Below are 21,898 nucleotides of genomic sequence, written 5' to 3'. Positions count from 1 at the left end.
TCTGGTCCAAAACTGGGGATCCAGCTGTACAGGCAACTGGATAGGGATGTAAAGAAGCACTTTACCCCAGTCTTGCAACAAAGGAGTTAGCCTGGGTTCCTGTCCCGTGCAAGCATGACTTCCACCCTCCTGGGCTACACATGCATTGAACTTGGAGCCTCCAGAGTTCAAAGTATGAGCTCCTACAACTTGAGCCGAAGAACCAAGGCTCTGTAGCTGGCATTGTAACAGACTCATGCCCACCCACTGACCAGTGGGTTAGACAAGCGTCTGTGTCCCTGCCGTGGGCAGAGAGCAGTGGTCTTTTTGTCAGAGTTCCACCTGCTTTGCAGGGGCTTCGATGAATGGGATGGATTACCCACTAGCTTGTCGAAGTGCCGGCTGTGTCCTCTGCAAAAATGGTGCAGTGTTCCATCTGACAGCAAGGCCTCATCTAAGCATGAGAGAGGTTTGTGCCACTCCTTCGGCTACCATGCCGTGCGGTGCGCTGCCAAGGCAGAGGGCTTCAGCTGTGTGCTTTTTATCTTGCATGGGAATGACGCCACTGCTCTTAAGCAGCATCTTGAGCTAGGACTCCTGAATTCTGTTTCTGACCCTGAGAGGAAGTACTGCCTAGTGATTAAAGCAAGGGCCCGGGAGCCAGTTCTGTTCCTGGCTCTGATAGAAAGCAATCTCTTGAGGTTATAAAGGGGGCTGTGGGAGCCAGGACTTGGGGGTTCCCTTTCTTGGCTCTGGGGGTGGAGTATTGTCTAGTGAAGGGGTTCTGGGAGCCAGGACTCCTGCGTTCTCTTTTTGGCTGCAGTGGTTAGAACAGTTCTTTTCCCAGCTCTCTCCTTGACTTGCAGTTTGACATTGTTTGAGACACTTATTGTTGTCCAAATCTCTGATTCATATCGCACATTGGTGGAAAATGGCAAATACATGTCTATCCTTGGGAAGCAGTGTTGCCAAGTGGCTAAAGTTCTGGATTGGGTCTTGAGAGACTGGTTCTGTTCCTGCTCTGCCACTGCCTAGCTGGGTGTCCTTGGGCAAGTCACAGCCCCACTCTGTGCCTCAGTTTCCCCACCTATAAAATTCGGATAATAATACTGCTCTCCTCAGTAAAGGGCTTTGAGATCTGCTGATGAAAAGCATTACTAGAGAAGGGCTAAGGACTATTTGAGATGGGTTGAATCCAGGTCCAAACTCCTTCCTAAATTAGATCCAGTGGCACTTTGCCTTTACAATGGCGTCTTAAAAATGCGACCGCTACAGCATATGAAAGTTCCTGGTGGTGTGACACTGCTCTGTCCAAAGAGCTGGGGAATTAACCTTGTGAATTTAGTGTCAAACCACATCTGTTGTCACCAGTCTTTGTTACCTTTGGCAGCAGTGCTATCATGATAGGAATAGCCACAGCGGATCAGACCGGGGTACGTCTGGACCAGTATCCTGTCCTCTGCAGTAGCCAGTACCGTAAGCTTCAGAGGAAGATGCAAGAAGTTGGGAATAATTCCCCCACCCCACAGAAAATTCCTTCCTAACCCTTGTCAGCTAGAAGTCAGTTTATGCCTGAAATGTGAGAGTGGGAAGGATGGTTTTGTGGGCTGAGATTCAGGAGCTCTGCCGCTGACTCCTCATTTGAACTTGGGCTAATCATAGCCCTGCTCTGTGCCTCAGTTTCTCCATCTGTAAAATGGGATAATGACCCTGATTTCCTTTGTAATCCACTTAGATAATGCTCCTGCCACTCTCAAAGACGTTGGTGTTGTAAACATTTCTAAAGGAAGGATGGTTTTTTGAAGTGAAATGGCACTTAGGACATTCTCACCTAACTCTGCCCCTGTGAAGAGCAGTGCTTTTGTAGCTAAGGCACTGGACTGGGATTCACGAGATCTGGGTTCGATTCCCGGTTTTATCACAGACTCCCCATGACCTAGGGCAAGTCACTCCCCCCTCTCTTGCCTCAGTTTCCCCATGTGTAAGATAGGGAGGATGGTACTTTCCTATCTCATAGGCCAGGGGCAGTTGTGAGTGACTATGAGATGCCCAGATATGATGCCGATGTGAGTAAGTAGATAGAACCTGAAGGGAATGCCAGGTAATTGTAATTGTCCTCATTGTTATTTATTATGCGTATTGTGGTTGTGCCATGGGCCAGCACCTCATTGCACTAGGCACTGTACAGACACAGATCAAAAAGCCTCATCCCTCCTTTCTTTCCAATAGGTCCAGTAGCAGTCATCAGGCTCTTTACATGAGTGGACTGTGACGTCTTAAAGTCACAAGTACCTGCCCTTTGGAAACTTCGTGCCTGGCATCTTCCCTCTGTTTGTTTTTGACACGGCTAATGGTGCAGAATGATTTAGTGGTCTCTGTGCAGTAACCAGCCAGATGGTGTTTTTGCTAACTGCACAAATAAACACGCAGGCTGTCGAGTAGGCGAAAAGGGTAGTGACTCTCCCTCACCTCCCCGACATTTACCCAAGGGCTGGATTGCAGGCTCAGCGCTTCAGCAAACACGTCTGGAAACAAATGCCAAGTGCAGGTGTTCTGCCAGCCATGCAGCAAGAGGCAGGTTCAGTGGTGCCCGCTGGAGGGGACAAGGGATGGGTATCACATGAAAGGCACTTGCTGTTTTCCAGGAGAATTCACGTATACACCGTGCAGTTATTTACAGCAGGGCAAAGCAGGGTGTAAATCGCTACCCGCTCGGACTGGGAGCTTTTCTTGCTCTGATTTCATTGGGTACATCTACACAGCAATTAAACGCCAGCAGCTGGCCTGGGTCAGCTGACTTGGGCTTGCAAAGCTCAGGCTGTGGGGCTGTAAAATTGCTGTGTTGATGTTCGGATTCATGCCGGAGCCTGAGAGGGGGAGGGTCCCAGAGCCCAGGCTCCAGCCAAACCTGAATGCCTACACGGCAGTTTTTAGCCCGCAAGCCCAAGTCAGCTGACCTGGGCCAGCCGTGGCCAGTGCCCTGGGTCTTTTATTCCAGTGTAGATGTACCCATAGATTCCAAGGTCAGAAGGGCCCACTCTGATCATCTGGTCTGACCTCCTGTATAACACAGCCCATAGGATTAATTCCTGATTGAACAGGAACAGATCTAGAGCACAGTGTAAGGGAGTGTGCAAAGTGCAGGGTATTGTTTCTGTTCACTTCAAAGAAGCAAAGTCAGACAAATGGTGGGAGAAAGGGAGACAGCCTGTAGAGCAATTAGAGGGATCACCATGGCATGCAGTCTATTAGTTATTATGGGTATTCAAGTAGCATCTAAGAGTCCCAGGGCCTCTGTTGTGTCAGGCACTGCACGGAACCCCCCGACTGATGTTGAGAACCCCCCACTATGCTGGCCGCTACACTGATACCTCCAGCTAAGATTGGAGACCTTGTTTTGCTTGGCACTGCACAGACCCCCTAGAATTATCTGGGCCATCCTGTTTACCCTTTTTAAAAATTGGTCCAACATGAGGTTTCTTCTGGTTTTCTGGAACTTCCCCAGTGCTCCTAGACTTATTGAAAATCAACATTAATGGTGCGGCAGGCTCCTCAGCCAGCTCTTTTAAAACCTTTGGATGCAACTTATCTGGTTCTGCTGATCTAAAAATTTCTAACTTTAGTAGCTTCTGTTTAACATCCTCCAGAGATACTAGTGGAACGGAAGGAGTGTTATCATCACCATGTGATATGAGTATATAATCTGTTTTTCCCTCCAATACAGAACAGAAATATTTATTCGGAACCACAGCCAATGGGAGCTGCGGGGTCAACACCTGCTGGCAGAGCTGCGGCTAGGCGGCTCTGCACGCTGCCTCCACCCCCAGGATCTGCCCCCGCAGCTCCTATTGGCCACAATTCCCGGCCAACGCGAGCTGCGGAGCCAGCGGTCAGGGCGGGGTGGGGCAGCACGCAGAGCCGCCTAGCTGAGCCTCTGCCTAGGAGCAGCAGGGATGGGTTGCCCCTTGCGAGGAGCTGCCCGAGGTGAGCACCGCCCAGATATGGCACCCTGCACCCCCTCCCACTCTCCAACTCCCTGCCCTGAGCCCCCTCCCGCACCCAAACTCCCTCCCAGAGCCTGTGCCCCACACCACTCCCGCACTCCGAACCCCTTGTGGCTGTTCCTCCGCCTAGGAGCAGCAGAGACATGTTGCCGCTTCCGGGGAGCCACGTGGAGCCCGGTAGGGAGCCTGCTGGCCCCGCACCAACCGGACTGTAAACCGGACTTTCAGTGAAGATCAAAAATGCCAGTTTATAGAGCTTTCCGGTTGGTAAAGTGTAGGATAACACAGCTTTTACTATATTTTATTTTTTATAGCTGCCTTCACTTCCCTCCTAAACCAGATTGGTTTTCTAACCACCACAGTTCTGCCTCAGTTGTGAGATTGTGGCTTTTTGGGCATCAAGTGAGGTGTTTTTAAATGATTCCCAATTATCATTCACATTTTTTGATTGCATTCTCTACCCAGATGTTTTGGCTCATAATTGTTTTCAGCTTTGTGAGATTGGCCTTGTTAAAACACCAAGTATGTATATTTATTCTGCCTGCGCTTTATAAATGTACCTAAGCTTGTACCATTCATTTTTATTTCTGTGATCAGTTCTTTATCTGTTAGGACAAGGTCTAATAAGAATTCCCTCATGTTGGTTGCAACACTTCATGTTAGGAAATTTTCCTCTGTACTGTTTAGAAGTACTGTGGATGTTTTAGTACTGGTAGCATGAGACCTTCAGCATGTGTCACTCAAACTGAAGTCCCCCATGATCATGCAAGTTTTTGCCTTACACATAGTAGATTGATGAGTACTGAGGCAGTCATCCTGTTCCCTAGTATGATTTGGTGGTCTGTAGCAGATACCGACCAATATCCATCTTCTACTTTATCTGTTAGGACATTGATCCATAAGCATTCAAAATAATTTTCTTCCACATTTTCAGTGACTCGGAAACAGGCAAAGCCATTTGTGGCATAGAGTGCCACTCCCCCTCCCTTTCTGCCCACTCGATCCTTCCTAAATAGGTTATAACCATTGATTTTAACATTCCAATTATGTGAATCATCCCATCAGGTTTCAGTAATAGCAACTAGATCGAATTTATACCCACAAATGAACCATTCCAATTCCTCGTTTGTTACCCAGGCTCCTAGCATTGGCATATAGCAGGGGTGGGCAAACTTTTTGGCTTGAGGGCCACATTGGGGTTGCGGAACGGTATGGAGGGCCGGGTAGGGAAGGCTGTGCCTCCTCAAACAGCCTGGCCCCCTCCCACTTCCCGCCCCCTGACTGCCCCCCTCAGAACCCCCGATCCATCCAACTCCCCCTGTTCCTTGTCCCCTGACCACCCCTCCCCGGAACCCCACACCCTATCCAACCCCCCAGCTCCCTCTCCCCGACTGTCCCGACCCCTATCCACACCCCTGCCCCCTGACAGGCCCCGCCGGGACTCCCACGCCTATCCAACCCCCACTGCTCCCTGTCCCCTGACTCCCCCCCGGGACCCCCATCCCTAACTGCCCCCCCAGGACCCCACCCCCTATCCAACCCTCCTGTTCCCTGTCTCCTGACCACCCCCCCCCCCGAACCTCTGCCCCATCCAACTGCCCCCTGTCCCCTGACTGCCCCCCCGGGGCCTCCTGCCCCTTATCAAGCCCCCCCCCGCCCCCTTACCGTTACCATGCCACTCAGAGCAGCAGGACAGGCTTATTTGAAAGCTTGGGCGGTGGGCAGGTGCAAGCTGCGCTACCCGTGTGAAGGCATTGCTGCGGGGGAGAGGGGACAGCTGGGGAGGGGCTGGGGGCTAGCCTCCCTGGCCGAGAGCTCAGGGGCTGGGCAGGATGGTCCCATGGGCCGGATGTGGCCCGCGGGCCGTACTTTGTCCACCCCTGGTATAGAGGCAATTCAAAAATTTCTTCTCCATGTCCTTTGGTTCCTTTATTTATTTTGTTTCCCCCATCTTGATTTTGTGCTAGGTGCTTATATCTTCCCTCTTTTTACCCTCCCCTTTTGTTATTAGTTTAACCCTGTGCTGACTGCTCAAGCCAGCCTGTCCTCAAAGAGATTGGTCCTCCTCCTACTGAGGTGGAGGCCATCCAAACTATACAGCTTCTCTCCCATAAAAGTTTGACCAACGTTCCACAAAACCAAAACCCTCCACCACTTACCTAGCCAGCGGTTCACTTCCTGAATCTTCTGCCTTCCTTCATTCATGGGAAGGAAGGATCTCAGAGAAGATAGCTTAGATTTTCTTTTTCTTCAGCACACTTCTGAGTTCCCTGAAGTCATCTGCTATATGCGAGATACCCTGTGACACAGTGTAATTAGTGCCTATATGAACTATCGCCAGGGGAACCTTGCCCGTCAACTTCAGAAGCCTATCCAATCTTAGAGTGACATGCAGCACATTGTCCTATTGTCTTCCAGTGCCTTGCAGAATGTTCTTTCAGTTCTTCTGAAAGAAGATGGAGTTGGGGGAGGATTGGGGGAGCCTTATGCCAGGCACTGCACAGACTGCTCCCCAGGTGGAGATCGGGGCCTCCCATTATGCTGAGTGCTGCACAGATACAGAGAATATATAATCTAAATAGACAGAAGGTGTGGGGGGAAACTGAGGCACAGAGCGGGCGGTGACTTGCCCAAGGTTACTGAGCAGGTCAATGCCAAAGATGAGAATAACTCAGGTGTTCTGAGTCCCAACCCAGATTCAACCTTCTTCTCTTCCTTCCCACCTGACTGAAGAAGACTGTGTTCTCACAATCATATGTCTCATATATGAAATGCAGTTGAACACTTTGAGATTTGTTCCCCAGGGCACAGGACCGGCCCCAAATATCCTCCATTTCTGAGCTCTGCTTGTTACAGGAAGGGGCTTGTGGGGAATGCACCTACCTGTTAGACTGGGTGTGAAAAATTCCCCTATGCATAGGGTTGGCACCAGGTCTAGGCATCATCCCCTAGCGCAGAGTCCTGCAGAAACACCAAAGGTGTGAGGGGCTGTTTGCTGGAGATCTGTTTTGACTAACATTCACAGGAGATCTAATCTGACTGGTTTATGGATAGCCAAGGTTAAGAACCCATCATCCCAGATGGCACGAGCAACCAGGCTTTATGCCTGGCACAGCAGTGTTATGTACAGGAATCCCTTTAAATAGGTTGTGTCCCCTCTAGTGCCGCTTACTGTGTTCTGGGTCTCATAACCCAGCCAAAGCAGCAGTGTGTTTAGGCTTTGACCATTATATAGAGTGAGCAAACGTGATTACTCTGCGTGAGCCCCATGCTTCCAGTACCATCGCTGCTTGCATTATAACCTTTCTCCTCCTCCCCTTCCTGCTCCCAGGGTTAATGCTGAATATCATTTTGCAGCATCCCACATCCTTGGCAGGTCCCCTTCTCCCTAGTACAAAGGAAACAGGTGAGGACGAAAGGGAAACATCAACGGGATCTATGCTGTGCTGGCGAACCACAGCTGTTTCCTGGTGCTGTCACTTTCTGATATCCTGTCTAAATTCCCCTCTTTTCTTTCCTGAGCTGCCAGTGTCCCACTGCTCATGGAGGTTATTTTTAACTTCACAAGACCCAGAATTATGAAATTCCAGCTATGGGGCTGCCTCAGACTTGTGATGGGGTGGGGTGAGGGTGGATAGAGCCTGCGTGACTCTAAGGAGCTTTGGAAAGTCAAACAGACGGCAGCTCTGCTTTTATCTGTAATGGCAAAGAAATGACACCATTCATAACCTCCTTGACAGGCGGGTCTCAGACTGTACAATGCATGCTGCTAGTTGGAGACTCTATGTTTGTTTGGTATAGAAATACATCTGCCAAAACAAACCAGGCAGATAAGTTTGTATTACGCCGTGCTAATTTTCTGTCTCTCCAACGAGTGGCTACAGCTAGCTGGCTTGCTTTCAGAACGGGAAATCGTTATAAAAAAAGGCAGGAAAGCATTGATTCCTTTTCAGAGTTGGATATATGATGAGAAAGGGTCCTGGCTCAGTTACCATGGCGATGAATTTAACTGTTTGATGGGGATGCATATTGAAAAATTAAATTATTGTTATTACGGTCGTGCTGCACAGGTCCCACAGCTGGGATCATGTTATGCCAGGTGGTGTACAGGCTCCTGGCCAGGATCAGGGTCTCCTGTTTGTGTGTTGGGCACTGGCCAGTGTTGGGGACCCACATCATGCCAAGCACTGCACAGACCCTCTGACAGATCGAGGCCCCCATCATGCTGGGCGCTGCACAGAGTAGGAGACAGTCGCTGCCCTGTAGAGCTTACTGTCTAAACAGGCAAAGGAAAACTTGACAGAAGGTCGCTCACTTTGTTGCTTCTGTCAGCCGAGCTGATTGCACATATCAGAAGCTCCTTGCCTTCCTCTATTTGCAGCTCCCAAGCTACCTGGGTGCCACCTTTTCATCCCCCTCTATTTCAGGGACTCCCCACAACTCCCTCCACCCTTTCCCCCATGCCAGGGGCTCTGTGTGCCCCCTTTTCATCTTCCTCTGTGCCAAGGAGTCTGTAGGCCCCCATTCCCCACTCTCCCCATATCAGGGTCCCCCATTCTCTCTGTGCCCTACCTTCTCCTCTCCAGGATTATTTATTGAACCCAGACCTCCTGAGTTCTTGTCCAGCTAGTTAACAATAAGATCCTTCTCTAGCCCAATGACTATGCACCATTTAAGTTCTATAGAGACGGATTCCGTGGTGCATAGGCCACACTCTGGACCTTTGCACAAGGGTAAATTTCACCCAAAGTGCATGCTGGGACATGGTTACAGTCCACGGCTGGAGTCTGCTGCATGGGTCAGTCCAGTCCCTTGCCTAAAGGCTGCAGTGGGAGGTTCTGGAGGTGAGACCTGGCTAGGTGTGAAGCAGACAATTGTCTTTGTTGATGTCTCACAAGGTTGTGTCTTGCAAGCAAACTGCGTTCCCCAGAGCTTGCACAAGCCATCGATTCTCAGACCATAAGGCCAGAAGGGACCACTGACCATCTAGTCTGACCTTCTGTATAACACAGGCCATAGGCCAGCCCTGAATTAGTTCCTGTTGGAACTAGAGCGGATCTTACAGAAAAACATCTAGTTTTGAATGGAAAATTGCCAGTGATGGAGAATCCACCACAGCCCTTGTGAATTTGTTCCAATAGTTAATGACTCTCTCTGTTAAAAATGTTTGCCCTGTTTCCAGCCTGAATTTGTCTAGCTTCAACTTCCAGCCCTTGGATCTTCTTAGACCTTTGGCTGCTAGACTGAAGAGACCTTCATCTAATTTCTGTTCCCCACATAAGTATTTATAAACTTATAAGCTCTTGGAGTCTCTGACTAGCAGGCCTGTTTCCAGCCCTTTAAGTCATTCTCCTTCGCCAGACCTGCAGTCAGTGCAGGGTTAACACGTGCACGGCAGCACTCAAAACGTTTGAGCCCAGGAAAGCTGCTGATCCCTCATTTCACAAAGCCCAACTCCCTCATTTGAAGCGTTTCACAATTCTCCTTCATGTGCTGCTAGCTCGGGTGATTAACGGAGTTTTTTATTTAACACTGGGTGGCCCGGCCGCTGTTTTGTTGAACAGCTGAGTGGGGGTGGGGTGGAAAGCTACGCTTGTAGCCTTTCAAAGAACCAAGAAAGCAGGATTCCATAAGGTGTAATTCACTGCGCTACATTGTTGCCCCAAATCGCAGTCTGAGGTTTTCACTATCTTACTATTTATAATTTGGTCTTATTATTTATGGTAGACCCCACTGAAATTAGAGCCCCTATTGTACCAGTTGCTGCACAGCCACCTCTCCCAACCCCCCCAAACCTGACTCCCAGCCCCCCTGCCCTAAGCAGTAGACCCCACTCCCGTCCCAGAGCTGGGGATAGAAGCCAGAAGTCATGACTCTCCATCCTGGACTCTTACTACGAGGCAGTCCTTCCCTGGGCTGTCAGGTCCATGCCAAGCTGAGTTCACAGGAAATTTGCCTGTGAGAGGGAGAGGGGTCACTGCTGGGCCAGGGTCACCAGCACATGTGGAGGGCTTGGCAGAATGGCACAAACTGCCCTCCACCCCATCCTTCCAGCAGCTGCCGCACGAGGGTCTGGAATGCGACCGTCGTGTTATTCTTGGCCACTTATGACGTGAATGCCTGCCTGTTTGTTCTGGTCGGCAGAGTCTCCTTAACAGGAGCCTCACCCCCCCCTCCCCCCGCTCTCCCCATGCTCTGAACACTGATCTCCCTGCACACTCTCCAAACTCACACTCCCATTTCCCCCTGCTCTGCACACTCATATATTAGCTCAGTGCCGCTTATCTCTGTCAGGGCATGCAGGCTCTGGCATCCCACAGCGTGTACCTCTGCTTCCATCCCCATGAGCTTGTCTTATCCTTGGCAAATTTCATGTCCCTCCAACGTTGAGCTGCAGTGAAATTAGCTGTGGGCCTTTCAGGGTTAAACCTTGGGAGCATGGGGGACACCCCCTCACACAGAGGGGAGCTGCCACTCTCCCTACCTCCTTCATCCAAATCCTTATCCACTGGGAGAATCTGTAGCTGATATCCTGTTCTGGGCTCTGTCCTGGAGATAGAGGTTGGATAGGATCCATAGCCCAGCGAGGGAGCAGAGATCCAGCTTACAGAGAATGGAAATGACTAACACAAGCTCACTGAGCTGGGGATAGGACCCAGGTATCCTAATTCACAACCCTCCACTCTAACTCATTAGACCCCACTCCCGCTCCACAGCTCGGAATAGACCCCTGGAGTCCTGACTTCCAGGCCCCTATGAACTGTGTAACACCCAAAAGTGTGCACCCTAAAGGCTCAAAAACCAGAATGCAATTTTTTTAAACACTGTCATGATTGTGAAGTCAATCTTGTGATTTTTGGTGCCTGGCTCATTATCTCTGGACCGCTCAGTGTTGAATACACTATGAAGGCAGGTGTTTGGATGCAGCCCAAGCATCAGCGCCCGGGCTGTGCACCAGTTTGGCAAGCAACAGTGGCTTGTCCGGTGAACAACATGTTTCCCAGCCCTGCTTCTGCTTGGCTCCTGTGCTGACGGGAAGCGAGGCTGTTCCCTTGGGGATGCATGTGGGCTCTGGGTTCTGTGATGAATGTTCCCATCTATTGTTATTTGTTGTTGATGATTGTAGGCATCTTTCCCCCAGTTTATTCAGGAGGGGCAGCTGGGGTTCATAGATTCCATAGAGTTCAAGGTCAGAAAGGATCATGTAGTCTGACCTCCTGCGTAGTACAGGCCATTAAATTTCATCCATTTACCCCTGTATTGAGCCCAATTACTTTAGAAGAGTAAAGCATTTCAGTCCTCAAGAGACTAAACTATTGTGTGCCCCAGGTAGAGACTGAGGGTCCCCCATTGCCTGAGGCCCCTTCAGTGGCAGGGACTTGATGAGGCCCCCAGCAGGCGACCTGCGCCCCATCCTGCAGAGGAAAGTGAAAAACCCCCAAGGTCCCTTCTAATCTGACATGGGGTCAGGTTAGGAATTTTCCCCAGATCTGGCAATCAGTTGGACCCGAGCATGGGATCAAAACACACCAGCCAGGCATCCGAGGCAAAGGATTCCCTGAACCACCTCAGAGTGTTGGTCCATCCCAGTAAGGATCCCAGCTCCAGCTGTGGCCAGTCCCTGATGCTTCCGCGGAAGACAAACATACCAACCCAGAAGACAGATGGACACCGGGGATAAAATTAACCCCTGCGGGTGACCAGCTGAAACCCTGAAGCATGAGATTAGATTTGAGTCATTGGTTTAATGCAGAGCTGCGATTGCTAGGAGCGTGTTGTGGGCAATGTGGGGTTTTAGGCCTGATGCTACAATTGGGTAAAAATCCCTGCTTGACATCAGTGGGAGTTTTGCCAGAGCAAGGCCCCCAGTGTTGTCTGTCCACAAGACCCCCTTCCGTTCTGTATTTAAAACATTGGGTGGGGGTGCAGGAGACTTGGGTTCAGTTGCCAGCTCTGCCACAGACTCCGTGCATGACCTTGGGCAAGTTACTGCCTCAGTTTTCCCATCTGTAAAATGGGGGGCATAACCCTTTTTTCACCTAGTCAGACTGTGAGCTCTTCAGGGCAGGGACTTCCTCTTTCTGTGTGCCTCTGTGGTCAGGAGGCCCTTTATGGTGATGGCAGCTCCTGATCTTGGTGTAGGGGTGGGGGGCTGGTGCAGTAATAAATGAAAGGTGACATGGAAAGTTTTACTTTTTTTTTAATAGAAAATTGGGGGCTTTATTAAAATGTTTCCTGAAAAGCATCTGCCTCCTGTCAAAATACCAGCTGCCAAAAAGCCAAAATATTTACATTTGGAGATGCTTATGCTTCAGGTGCATCACGTCCCCATTCTCTTCTGTGGGCTGGGGTCCTTGGTCAGAGTACATCTCCTATGATGCACCTGACCAGGGACTCCCATAGTGCCTTTCCAGGAGGAGAGACCACCATGCATCCTGGGAGATGTAGTCTGACCAGGAAGTCCAGCCCACAGAGCGTGGGAACATGAGGCACCTGAAATATAACTGCCACGGGGCGCTGCAGCAGCTCAGCAAGAAGGAAGACCATGGTGCATTATGGGAGATGTAGTGTGACCAGGGACAATAGCTGGGGCCAATGCACATTGTGAGTGAAGGCAGAGAGCTAGCACAAAGCCCCCGACACCAGGGCCCTGATCCTGCATTAACTTACGAAAGTGCATAACTTTACTGCCACATGTAGACCCAACATGTGCATAAGTGTATGGAGGGTTGGTACCCAGGTAAGCAGGGCTTAATTGGTGCCTGACCTCTTATTTGCCCCTCTTGGAAGTTTATCCTAGGCTGATAAATGACCAATGGCTCATTTCAAAGAGCCAGCACTTCATCAGTTGTTTCCATATGCTTTTCCAATATCCGTCTTTTTCTCCCCATCCTTACAGATCTGAATCACCTCCAGCTCTCTGCGTGCTGCTTCCTGGCTCTGAAAATGCCTCTGTCCATCCCCCACCTAGTCTGCCAGTGCTGCTTTCGGTGCAGAAGTGCCACACTGCGGGCATTTTCTACCACACTTTCAAACTGGTGAGTGAGCATAACGTGGTGTTGGGGCACCATCTCCTACTGTGTCTCTCTTTGAGTATCTCTTTTTTGGGTTATGCTGCCTTACTCTGCTTTTGGTGGAGGGATGAGAGTAAAGTGACATGCAGCATAACACAAGTCCTTCCCAGGGGCTGCACCTGTTTAACTAAAACCTGATTGGCTTGCAAAGACTCCAGCTAAATTAACAAGATTTATATCACAAACAAAAGGGCAATGGGAGAAGACAGTAAAAACATCAGTGTTTCATCCCCCTTCCGGGCCTGTGCAACTAACAACGGAAAGGGGCTTATGTCTGCAAGTTTATGGAGATGACATATACACAGCTGGGTAATGTTAGACACACATGCGCACACGCCTGGTTCAGCGTGTTACTAATGAATTACTGTTCTAGAGAGAAAGCGACTCACACATACACTCTGGATTGTGTGTGCATACACTTGCTGTCTTGCACACTCACACTGGGTTACTAATAAGTCTCTTCTTCAAGGAGGACCATCAGATTCATTCTCTTACCCATGCACTTGCTTGCTCAAACTATTACACATTCACTTACTAACTCATTTGTTCACAGTTTCTTACCCCTACACTCACTTGCTCTTGCACATGCCCACACATGCATTTGCTCGCTCAGACACATACTCATTCACTTACACGTGTGTTCCCTCACAAATATTCACACATGCATTGGCTCACTTACTCACGTTTGCTTGCATTTGCTTATTCTGACCCACACGCTTGTTTACTCACTCTGACACATGAACTCATTTGCTTACACACACACACACATACACAGAGGCCCTGACCACTGGGTTATTAATGAATCTTCTGCATCTCAAGAAGAACCGGTACGCACGCACACACGCTCTCTCTCTCTCTCTCAAGTAGCACGATCCAGTTAGTTTCCCTGCTCCCTCGGAATGACCTTGCTCAATACCTATCACTTTGGAAATCCCAGAGCTGTATTTCTTTTTCCACCCAATATCAGCTCCATCTGTAAATGCCTCACACCAGTAGCCATGGCCCTGTCTGCCAACCTAGCAACAAATAGCCCTGGCACTTTCTGCCAGAAGACAGGCCGTGCCCTCTCCCACTGCTGTGCCCTGGGTAGCGATGGTGTAAAGGTGGCAGGGTGTCCTGAGACCCACAGCAGCGTGGGACATAGCCAGGGATGGTTTGGGTGAGAGGTATGTATATTTAGGCTAGGGTTTATGTACCCCTGGAAATTCATGGATGTCGGGTGTCTAATTACCGTAGGTTCCCTGGTATTGTTGGCAGGCCAGAGCTAAGCCCTGTAGGCTGAAGGGGTTCCTGAGTTGCAAATGCAGGCACTGGGAGATCAGTTGCAGGCTGTGTGTGTCAGAGACAGGTAGCCAGGGGAAAGAGTCTTGAATGGGACCCTGAGAGGGAGCAGAGATACAGAGCTTCTTGGGCACAGAGTCCATGGGAGGGGCAGACGTGGGGATTTTGTGGCAAGGAACCAGTCTACTGTTGGTTGTATCTGCTGCATTCAGGACTTTGTGCCCTTTCTTTGCAAATAAGCCAGATTGCATCAATTATTATAATAATAATAAATCCCTAGCTCTTATCTAACTTTTCTTCTATTCATCTCAAAGTGCTTTGCACAGTCGATCAGTAGCATTATCCTCATTTTGCAGATGAGGAAACAGGCACAGGGAGTGGAAGTAACCCCACGGTTACTCAGCAGGCCCAGGGCAGAGCAGGGAATAGAACCCAGGTGTCCTGAGTCCCCACTCCAGTACTCTGTCCACTAGAACACACTGCCTCAGGTTCCAGAACAGACCGGACTTGTAGCATTGACTTCTCCTAACAGAAATAGCCCTGTGGGGCTCTGGAGAGTGGAGAAGCATTTGGACTGAAGGGGCAAGAGCATCAATCTTTACTATCTCATTCCAGTGTCCCCATCACCAGCAGTCTGGGGGGTTCCTGGCAGAGAGCCGTGGGCTCTGACCTCCCCTGTCCTCCCCATACAGTCCCTCTAGCACAGATGTATGGGGGCTGGGGGAAGCTTGCCATTCCACTGTCCCTGTGCCCCGGAGCTGTCAGTCCAGCCCCGGTGGCAGGTCTGTAGCCCGGATCCTACACCCTGCTTTGGCTGAATGAGGAAGGAATTGGAACTGGCTCAGAGAGATGAGCGTACCTGTACCTTTTTTCACCTAGGTCTGGCCTCAGCAATTACTATGACCTGCTGGGAATCAAGAAAGATGCCACCATGGAAGAGATCAAACAAGCCTTCTTCGCCAAGTCAAAGAAGGTACGGGATGTGACTCTTGCTATGCCAGTGTTTGTCATTCTGGGCCTGGCCTGGATAACAGGGTGTGAGAGCTGGCAAAGGCTGGGGAACTGCATCCTGGCACAGCGCATGGCTGTTTTAGTGGTTAAGCTTAAGGCCCAGGAGTCAGGATGCCTGGGTGATGTTCCTGGCTTGACAAGGGGAGTGCTGGGAGTCAGTTTCTGTTCTGGCTCTGGGAGGGAGTGGGTTAGAGTAGTAATAAGAAGAATGACAGTAAAACCTTATCTAGCACTTTTCATCAATAAATCGGAGCTGGAAGTCAGAACTCCTGGGTTCTCTTCCCAGCTATGGGAGGGGTGTGGGCTTAATACATGGTACTGGTAGACCCTGGCCAGTTAAACAAATGTGGTATGGGGCTTCCCCACGTCTCCATCCTTCATCTAGCCCTTGGCGTCTCTGCTGCCAGTTCCCGTCAGCCACCAGAGCAAATAAATGATGATCGATTCTGCTTGGGATATTTGACCATCTGTGACCTCCGCTCCCACTACTAATGGGGCCCCTGTGTTACGCAAGCAGCAAATGGTACTGGGAATGCGGGAGCCTGTGCTGAGCTGGGGGAGGATCCCAGCCCAGCCAAGGCAATTGTCAACACCCCATCTGTTTGGAAATCACATGGAACTTCCTAGCAAAAGGAGGCCTGAAAAAACATTCCTCCTACCATTAACTCTTTATATCCTGATGTCTTTGAGCGTTAGATACATTTTGCCATTCCCCTTCCTCCCTGAAGAGGGCACTGCTGGGAAGGAAGTGTGTAGAGCAGGAGAGGGACCCTGTGTTGCATTCCCAAAGGGAAGAGGCAACATTTGAGTTGGGTTTTCCAATCTGGTGCAGAGTGAGTGTGTGTGTGTGTGTGTGTGTGTGTGTGTGCGTGTACGCATGCGTGTGTGAGAGAGGGAGAGAGAGACATCAAGAGACACAGAATAAGACTGGAATTAAGATGTAAATTTTTACCAGTGAGGGTAGTTAACCACTGGAACAACTCCCTAAGGGCTGTGGTGGATTCTCCATCGCTAGGAAAGTTTAAATCAAGATTGATGTTTTTCTAAATGATCTGCTCTTATTCAAGCAGATATTAATTCTGGGCCATCCTATGGGGCCTGTATTATAGAGGAGGTCAGATTAGATGATCACAGTGGTACCTTTTTGCCTTAAAAATCCATGAGTCTGCCACTTCCCATGGAAGTTTGTTCCAGCGGTTCGTCACCCTCCCTGTTAAAAATTTGTGCCTTTCTTATTGGAAATTGTCTGGCTTTAACTTCCAGCCATTAGTTCTTGTCCTGCCTCTCGCTGCTATGTTAAACAGCCCTTTAGTACCCAGGATTTCCTCTCCGTAAAGGTCCTTATATGCTGTAATCAAGTCTAGTCTTGATCTTTTTGATAAGTTAAACACATGAATCTCCTTAAGTCTTTCACTGTATGTTTTTTTTCCTTGCCCTCCAATCATTTTTGTGGCTCTTCTCCTCCGCCCTGCTCTGACGTCAGCCCAGTTCATTGTTAAGCCCCTCAAAGCGCCTCTGACCTTTCCTGTTAGAGGATGCGCAGACACTGCTCTAAAATATCCTCCTGTTTTGGGCACCAGCTATGGCTTTAACATTTGATGCCTGCTCCACTGCTCCCAGCTGGCCGAGGAATTTCCTCCTTGGCTATCATTCCCACACACACCTTGTGAACACTCAGCCCAGTTGTTAGCCAGTTCATCGGAGGAAATCTGGCTGAACCTTATCACAGCCGCTTGCATGCATTGTGTGTCCAGACGACGCTTACAGCAAGTGTGTAAAGATCCGGCTGTGTTGGAGGGGCGGCTGTGTCTCAGCTGGATGTTAGCTTGAGAGTGTAGGCTCAAGCCTGAAGGCAAACATACACAGAGAGTCTATTTGGTATGTCTCTCTATCTATGGTGCTTATCTGGCCCTCATCCCCATAGCACCTGAGCACCTCCCAATGTCTCTCTCCCTATACCCTCCTGTAAGGCACGGCAGTGCTGTTATTCCCATTGTACAGTTGGGGAACCAAGGCACAGAGAAGCTAAGTGACTTGCTCAGGGTCACTCAGGGAGTCTGGGGCAGAGCAAGAATTGAACACAAGTCTCCTGAGTCCTAAAGCAGCGACTTAACCACCAGGCCATCCTTCCTGTGCTTGCTGCTTGTAGGTATTTAGGTCTCAATCCTGCACATTACTGAGAACTCTGGGCCCAGGCCCATACAGAACTTAAGCCTATGCTTGCCTTTAAGTCCTGGTGGTGTCCATTGGAACCACTCGTATGCTTAAGGTTGAGCATATGGTGTGGAAGCTGTCTGGGACAAGGACTGTCTTTGTTCTGTGTTTGTACAGCACTTGGAACAGTGGGGTCCTGGTCCATGACTAGGGCTCCTGGGTAGTGGCATTTAACGGGACTTCTGCTCCTAAATCAATTAGTTGGTTTCATAACTCCCACCCCATGAGTTTAAGAGGAGGGCCAGAACCCGCATGCTCTCTTATTTCTGTCAAAGTAGCCCCTGGTGAAGATTGTGGCTCCCTTCATGTTGGGTGCTGCACGGAGCACCAGCTGAGATCAGGACCCCAGTCATGCTGGGCACTGCATGGATCCCCAGCTGAGATCGGGACCCCACTTGAGCCAGGTGCTGCATCGATCCTCAGCTGAGATGCGGACCCCAATTGTGCTGAGTGCTTCAAAGACCCAGAGTCGAGATCAGGGCCCGCAGTGTACCAGATTCTGCATGGATCCCTAGCTGAGATCAGAGCCCCAGTAGTGCTGTGTGTTGCATGGATCCCCAGCTCAGAATGGAACCCCCCTCGTGTTGGATAGTGCACAGACCCTCAGCCAAGATTTGAGCCCCAGTCTTACCAGGTGCTGTGCAGACACACAGTGAGACAGTCCCTCCCGCAAAGAACTTGACATTTAATGATACAAACCTGTGGGGGTCGGGGAGGGGAACTGAGCCACAGAGCAGAGAAGGAATTTGCCCAAGGTCCCACATCAAGTCAGCAGCAGAACTGGGATAGAACCCATCTTCCCTACACCCCCAGAGATGCAACCGCCTCTGGGGTAGTACACAGCAGCTGTTGAACAGCACCACTCCACAGTAGCTGGGAATAGGAAGCTGCCAATTCTGAGTTGTCTACATGGCAAGTCCAGAAGAGTGGAATCTTAATTAGAAGAGGATGAGGTGACTGGTTTGTTTAATGTGAAATAACTGAGAGAAGATGTTAAGAAATAATAATAATGTAGTCATGCTCCTACAGAAATATGCTCTGCTTTGCGTCTAGCTGGGTGCCTTGTGTATTGTCATCAGGGCTGCTTTAACTGGTTGTTTATGGCTTTATTTCCCCCCCGAAAAAACTTTTCCCAAAATAGAAAGTTACAAGTATACAAAGTAGAGCAAATGTGAGCTAAGCAAACCCGGCCAAGTTTTGTATTACATCCAATCTCTTGCCAAGCCACTGGGATGAGGGGAGAGGAGGTAACTCTACAGGAAATAACCTTACAGTATTTTGATGTCCCCATCATTGTTGTAGGTTAAGACATTGAAAAGCGGCTAGTGATTTTTTCAGCACCCCAATTTAAGACACCTGAAAGGTACTAATATTCTAAATAAGATTGAGAATTGGAACTCTGAAGTTGAGGCCTTTTAAAGGTGGGACAGGGTCTGTCTCTTTGCTCAGTGTTTGTACAGTGCCTAGCGCAGTGGGGTCCTGCACTGGGGCTGGAACTTCTGGGTGCTGACTTTTCACTTGTGCTTCTAAGTCAATTAGTTGGTTTAAAAAAATCTCACCCCATTGTCCAGGGGCTACTTTGATGCAAATAAATAAGAGAGCAGGCAGGTTCTGGCCCCTTCCTTGAACCTCTGGGGTGGGATTTTTGAAACCAGCTAATTGACTTAAGAGCATCAGTCCAGTTAAAAATCAGTACGCAGAAGTCCCCTAGAAAATCATGCTTTAGAAAATCTTGAACTTACTGTTTAATGTTTTGCAAATTTGTTGCTATGTATATTAAAGTAGGAATTTCAGGCCTCAGCTGAGATTTGGGCCTCCATTGTGTCAGGCACTGCACAGACCCTGACCAAGATCGGGGCTCCCGTTGTGCCGGGTGCAGCACAGGTACAGAGCAAGAGACAATTTGAGTCCCAAATTGCTTACAGTCTAAGTGGACAAAGGGTCAGAGGGGAAACAGAGGCACAGAGCTGAGAAGGGACTTGCCCAAGGTCCGGGGGAGATTTGGGGATAGAACCCAGGTGTCCTGAGTCCTAGGCCATGTGCCTCCCATAAATACCTAAAGCACAAGGCAGAAATGTATTCAGGATATTATTATTTATTATTTGTATTACCATAGCGCCTAGGAGCCCCAGTCATTGTGCTAGACCATGTACAAACAGAACAAAAAAACAGTCCTTGCCCAAAGAGCTGACTGTCAAAGTAGCAATTCACACACAACTAGGGAATCTAGCTTGACATCTCCTTAGCATCGTGGTGTGTGGATGGCAGACAAGAAGCAGGTGAGCTCAGAATGCTACTATATAGAAATATCAGTGGCATGAGAACTGTTTGGCTTGGTCCTACCTGATTCCCAGCATAAACCCTTGCGTTGTAAGCAAATATCATCTGCTTTCAAGAGCTCAATCTGTTCAGCTTCTCAGAAAGATCAAGAGGTGACTTATTATTGTATGTTGTATGTAAGTGCCTTCATGTGCAGAACATATCAGGTACTAAAGGGTCTTTAGTCTAGCACAGAAAGGCCAAATGAGAGCCAGTGGCTGGGAGCTAAAGCCAGGCACATTCCAATAAGCCACAGATTTTTAACAGTGAATGTGATTAACCACTGGAACAAGCTGCGAAAGGAAGTGGTGGATTCTCTATCTCTTAGTGACATCAAATCCAGCCTGGCTGCCTTTCTGGAAGAGGCTTTCATCATACACAAGTGACTGTGCTCAATACCAGGGGAAGTGGGTGAATTTCTCTGGCTTGTGCTATCCAGAGGTCAGGCTAGGTGCTCTAATAGTCCCTTCCAGCGTTTGAACCTATGAGGCAACGCAGGCCCTTTGATGTGGCTGGAAGATGTTCCCCAGACCATTCTATGCATCCGATGAAGTGGGCTGTTGCCCACGAAAGCTTATGCTCAAATAAATTTGTTAGTCTCTAAGGTGCCACAAGTACTCCTTTTCTTTTTGCGGATACAGACTAACACAGCTGCTACTCTGAAAACTAATCCCTATGTTGTTTCTTCCTGGGGCTTCCATGTTAACAAGACGAGAAGATCCTGTCTCTGCCAGTATCTGGGGATGTATGTTGATTTTTAGGGGAGAGGGGGTGTGTGGTGGTGGCTTCTGAAGCCAAATACTTGTTTTAAACCTCCTCCAGCTTAATAGATATCAGGTCAAGGCCAGAGAATCCCTCAGGGATTCCTGCCTGCAGCCCAGAGACACTGTTTGAGCTAGAGCATCATTTACAAAGAGCTGCCCAACCTTGATTTCAGGACGTTGTGTCCCTTGGTACTGTTGTCCCTTGGCCCAAGCAGAAATATGCAGGACCTTGCTGGCGTGTTCTTGATAGGGGGAGAAGCATCTTTTATGATAATGGAGTGACTGATCCAGTACTCAATTAATAATTTAATAAAAGGAGGGGAATATAATTAATGCCAATTAACGTGGGTTATGGAAAATAGATTCTGTCAAACTAACTTGATGTCTTTTCCTGCTGAGATTACAAGTTTGATTAATAAAGATCATAGTGCCGACGTTATAGATTTCTGTCTGGCATTTGACTTGGTCCGGCACGACATTTTGATTAAAAAGCTCAAATGATACAAAATCAACATGGCACATATTAAAGGGATTAAAAGATAGCTAACTGATAGGTCTCAAAATGTAATTGTAAATAGTCAATCCTCACTGAGCGGGTGCAATCTGATGGGGTTGCACAGGGATCAGTTCTTGGCTCTAATCTATATACCATTTATCAGTGACCTAGAAGAAAACATAAAATCATCACTGGTAAGGTTGGCAGATGACTCAAAGATTGGGGAGTGTTAAATGGTGAAGAGGACTGGTCACTGATAGAGCAACCTGGATCTCTGGTAAGCAAAAGCTTGGTAAACTGGGCACAAACAAAGAATATGTATTTTAATGTAAAGCTATACATCAAGGAACAAAGAATGTAGGCCATATTTACAGGATGCGGGGCTCTATCCTGGGAAGCAGTGACGCTGAAAAAGATTTCGGGGGTTGTGGCGTATAATCAGCTAAACATGAACTGCCAGTGTGATGCTGTGTCCAAAAGGGCTAAAGCAATCCTTGAATATATGAACAGTAGAATCTCAAATAGGAGTAGGGAGGTTATCTTACTTCTGCATTTGGCACTGGTGTGACTGCTGCTGGAAATCTGTGTCCAGTTCTGGTGTCCACAATTCAAGAAGGATGTTTATTAACTGGAGGAGGTTCAGAGAAGAGCTACAAGCATGATTAAAAGGGTTGGTAACCATGTCTTGTATTGATTGACTCAAGAAGCTTAATCTGTTCAGTTTAACAGAGATGGTTACTTGATCCATCTGTAAGT

The 21,898-nt window shown here is 48.9% G+C and overlaps 1 protein-coding gene across 3 annotated transcripts in view; it reads left to right on the top strand.

The window, feature by feature from the left end:
• Positions 1-3,798: 3,798 nt before the first annotated feature.
• DNAJC4 (DnaJ heat shock protein family (Hsp40) member C4) overlaps positions 3,799-21,898 on the top strand; it is a 67,654-nt gene continuing 49,554 nt past the window's right edge. The window contains exons 1-3 of one of the 3 annotated variants that reach the window (XM_077821616.1): positions 3,799-3,963; positions 12,883-13,021; positions 15,218-15,311. In XM_077821616.1, coding sequence (XP_077677742.1) covers positions 3,933-3,963; positions 12,883-13,021; positions 15,218-15,311 — 264 coding nt within the window. In that variant the 5' untranslated portion in view covers positions 3,799-3,932. The remainder of the gene's footprint in view (positions 3,964-12,882; positions 13,022-15,217; positions 15,312-21,898) is intronic. The other 2 variants (XM_077821614.1, XM_077821615.1) reach the window with 2 other exon arrangements.

The sequence above is a fragment of the Eretmochelys imbricata genome, chromosome 7 (genome assembly GCF_965152235.1).
Source record: "Eretmochelys imbricata isolate rEreImb1 chromosome 7, rEreImb1.hap1, whole genome shotgun sequence".
Classification (NCBI taxonomy): Eukaryota; Metazoa; Chordata; order Testudines; family Cheloniidae; genus Eretmochelys; species Eretmochelys imbricata.
Note: the sequence above shows the minus strand (reverse complement) of the source record. Positions and strands in the feature narration are given on the sequence as shown.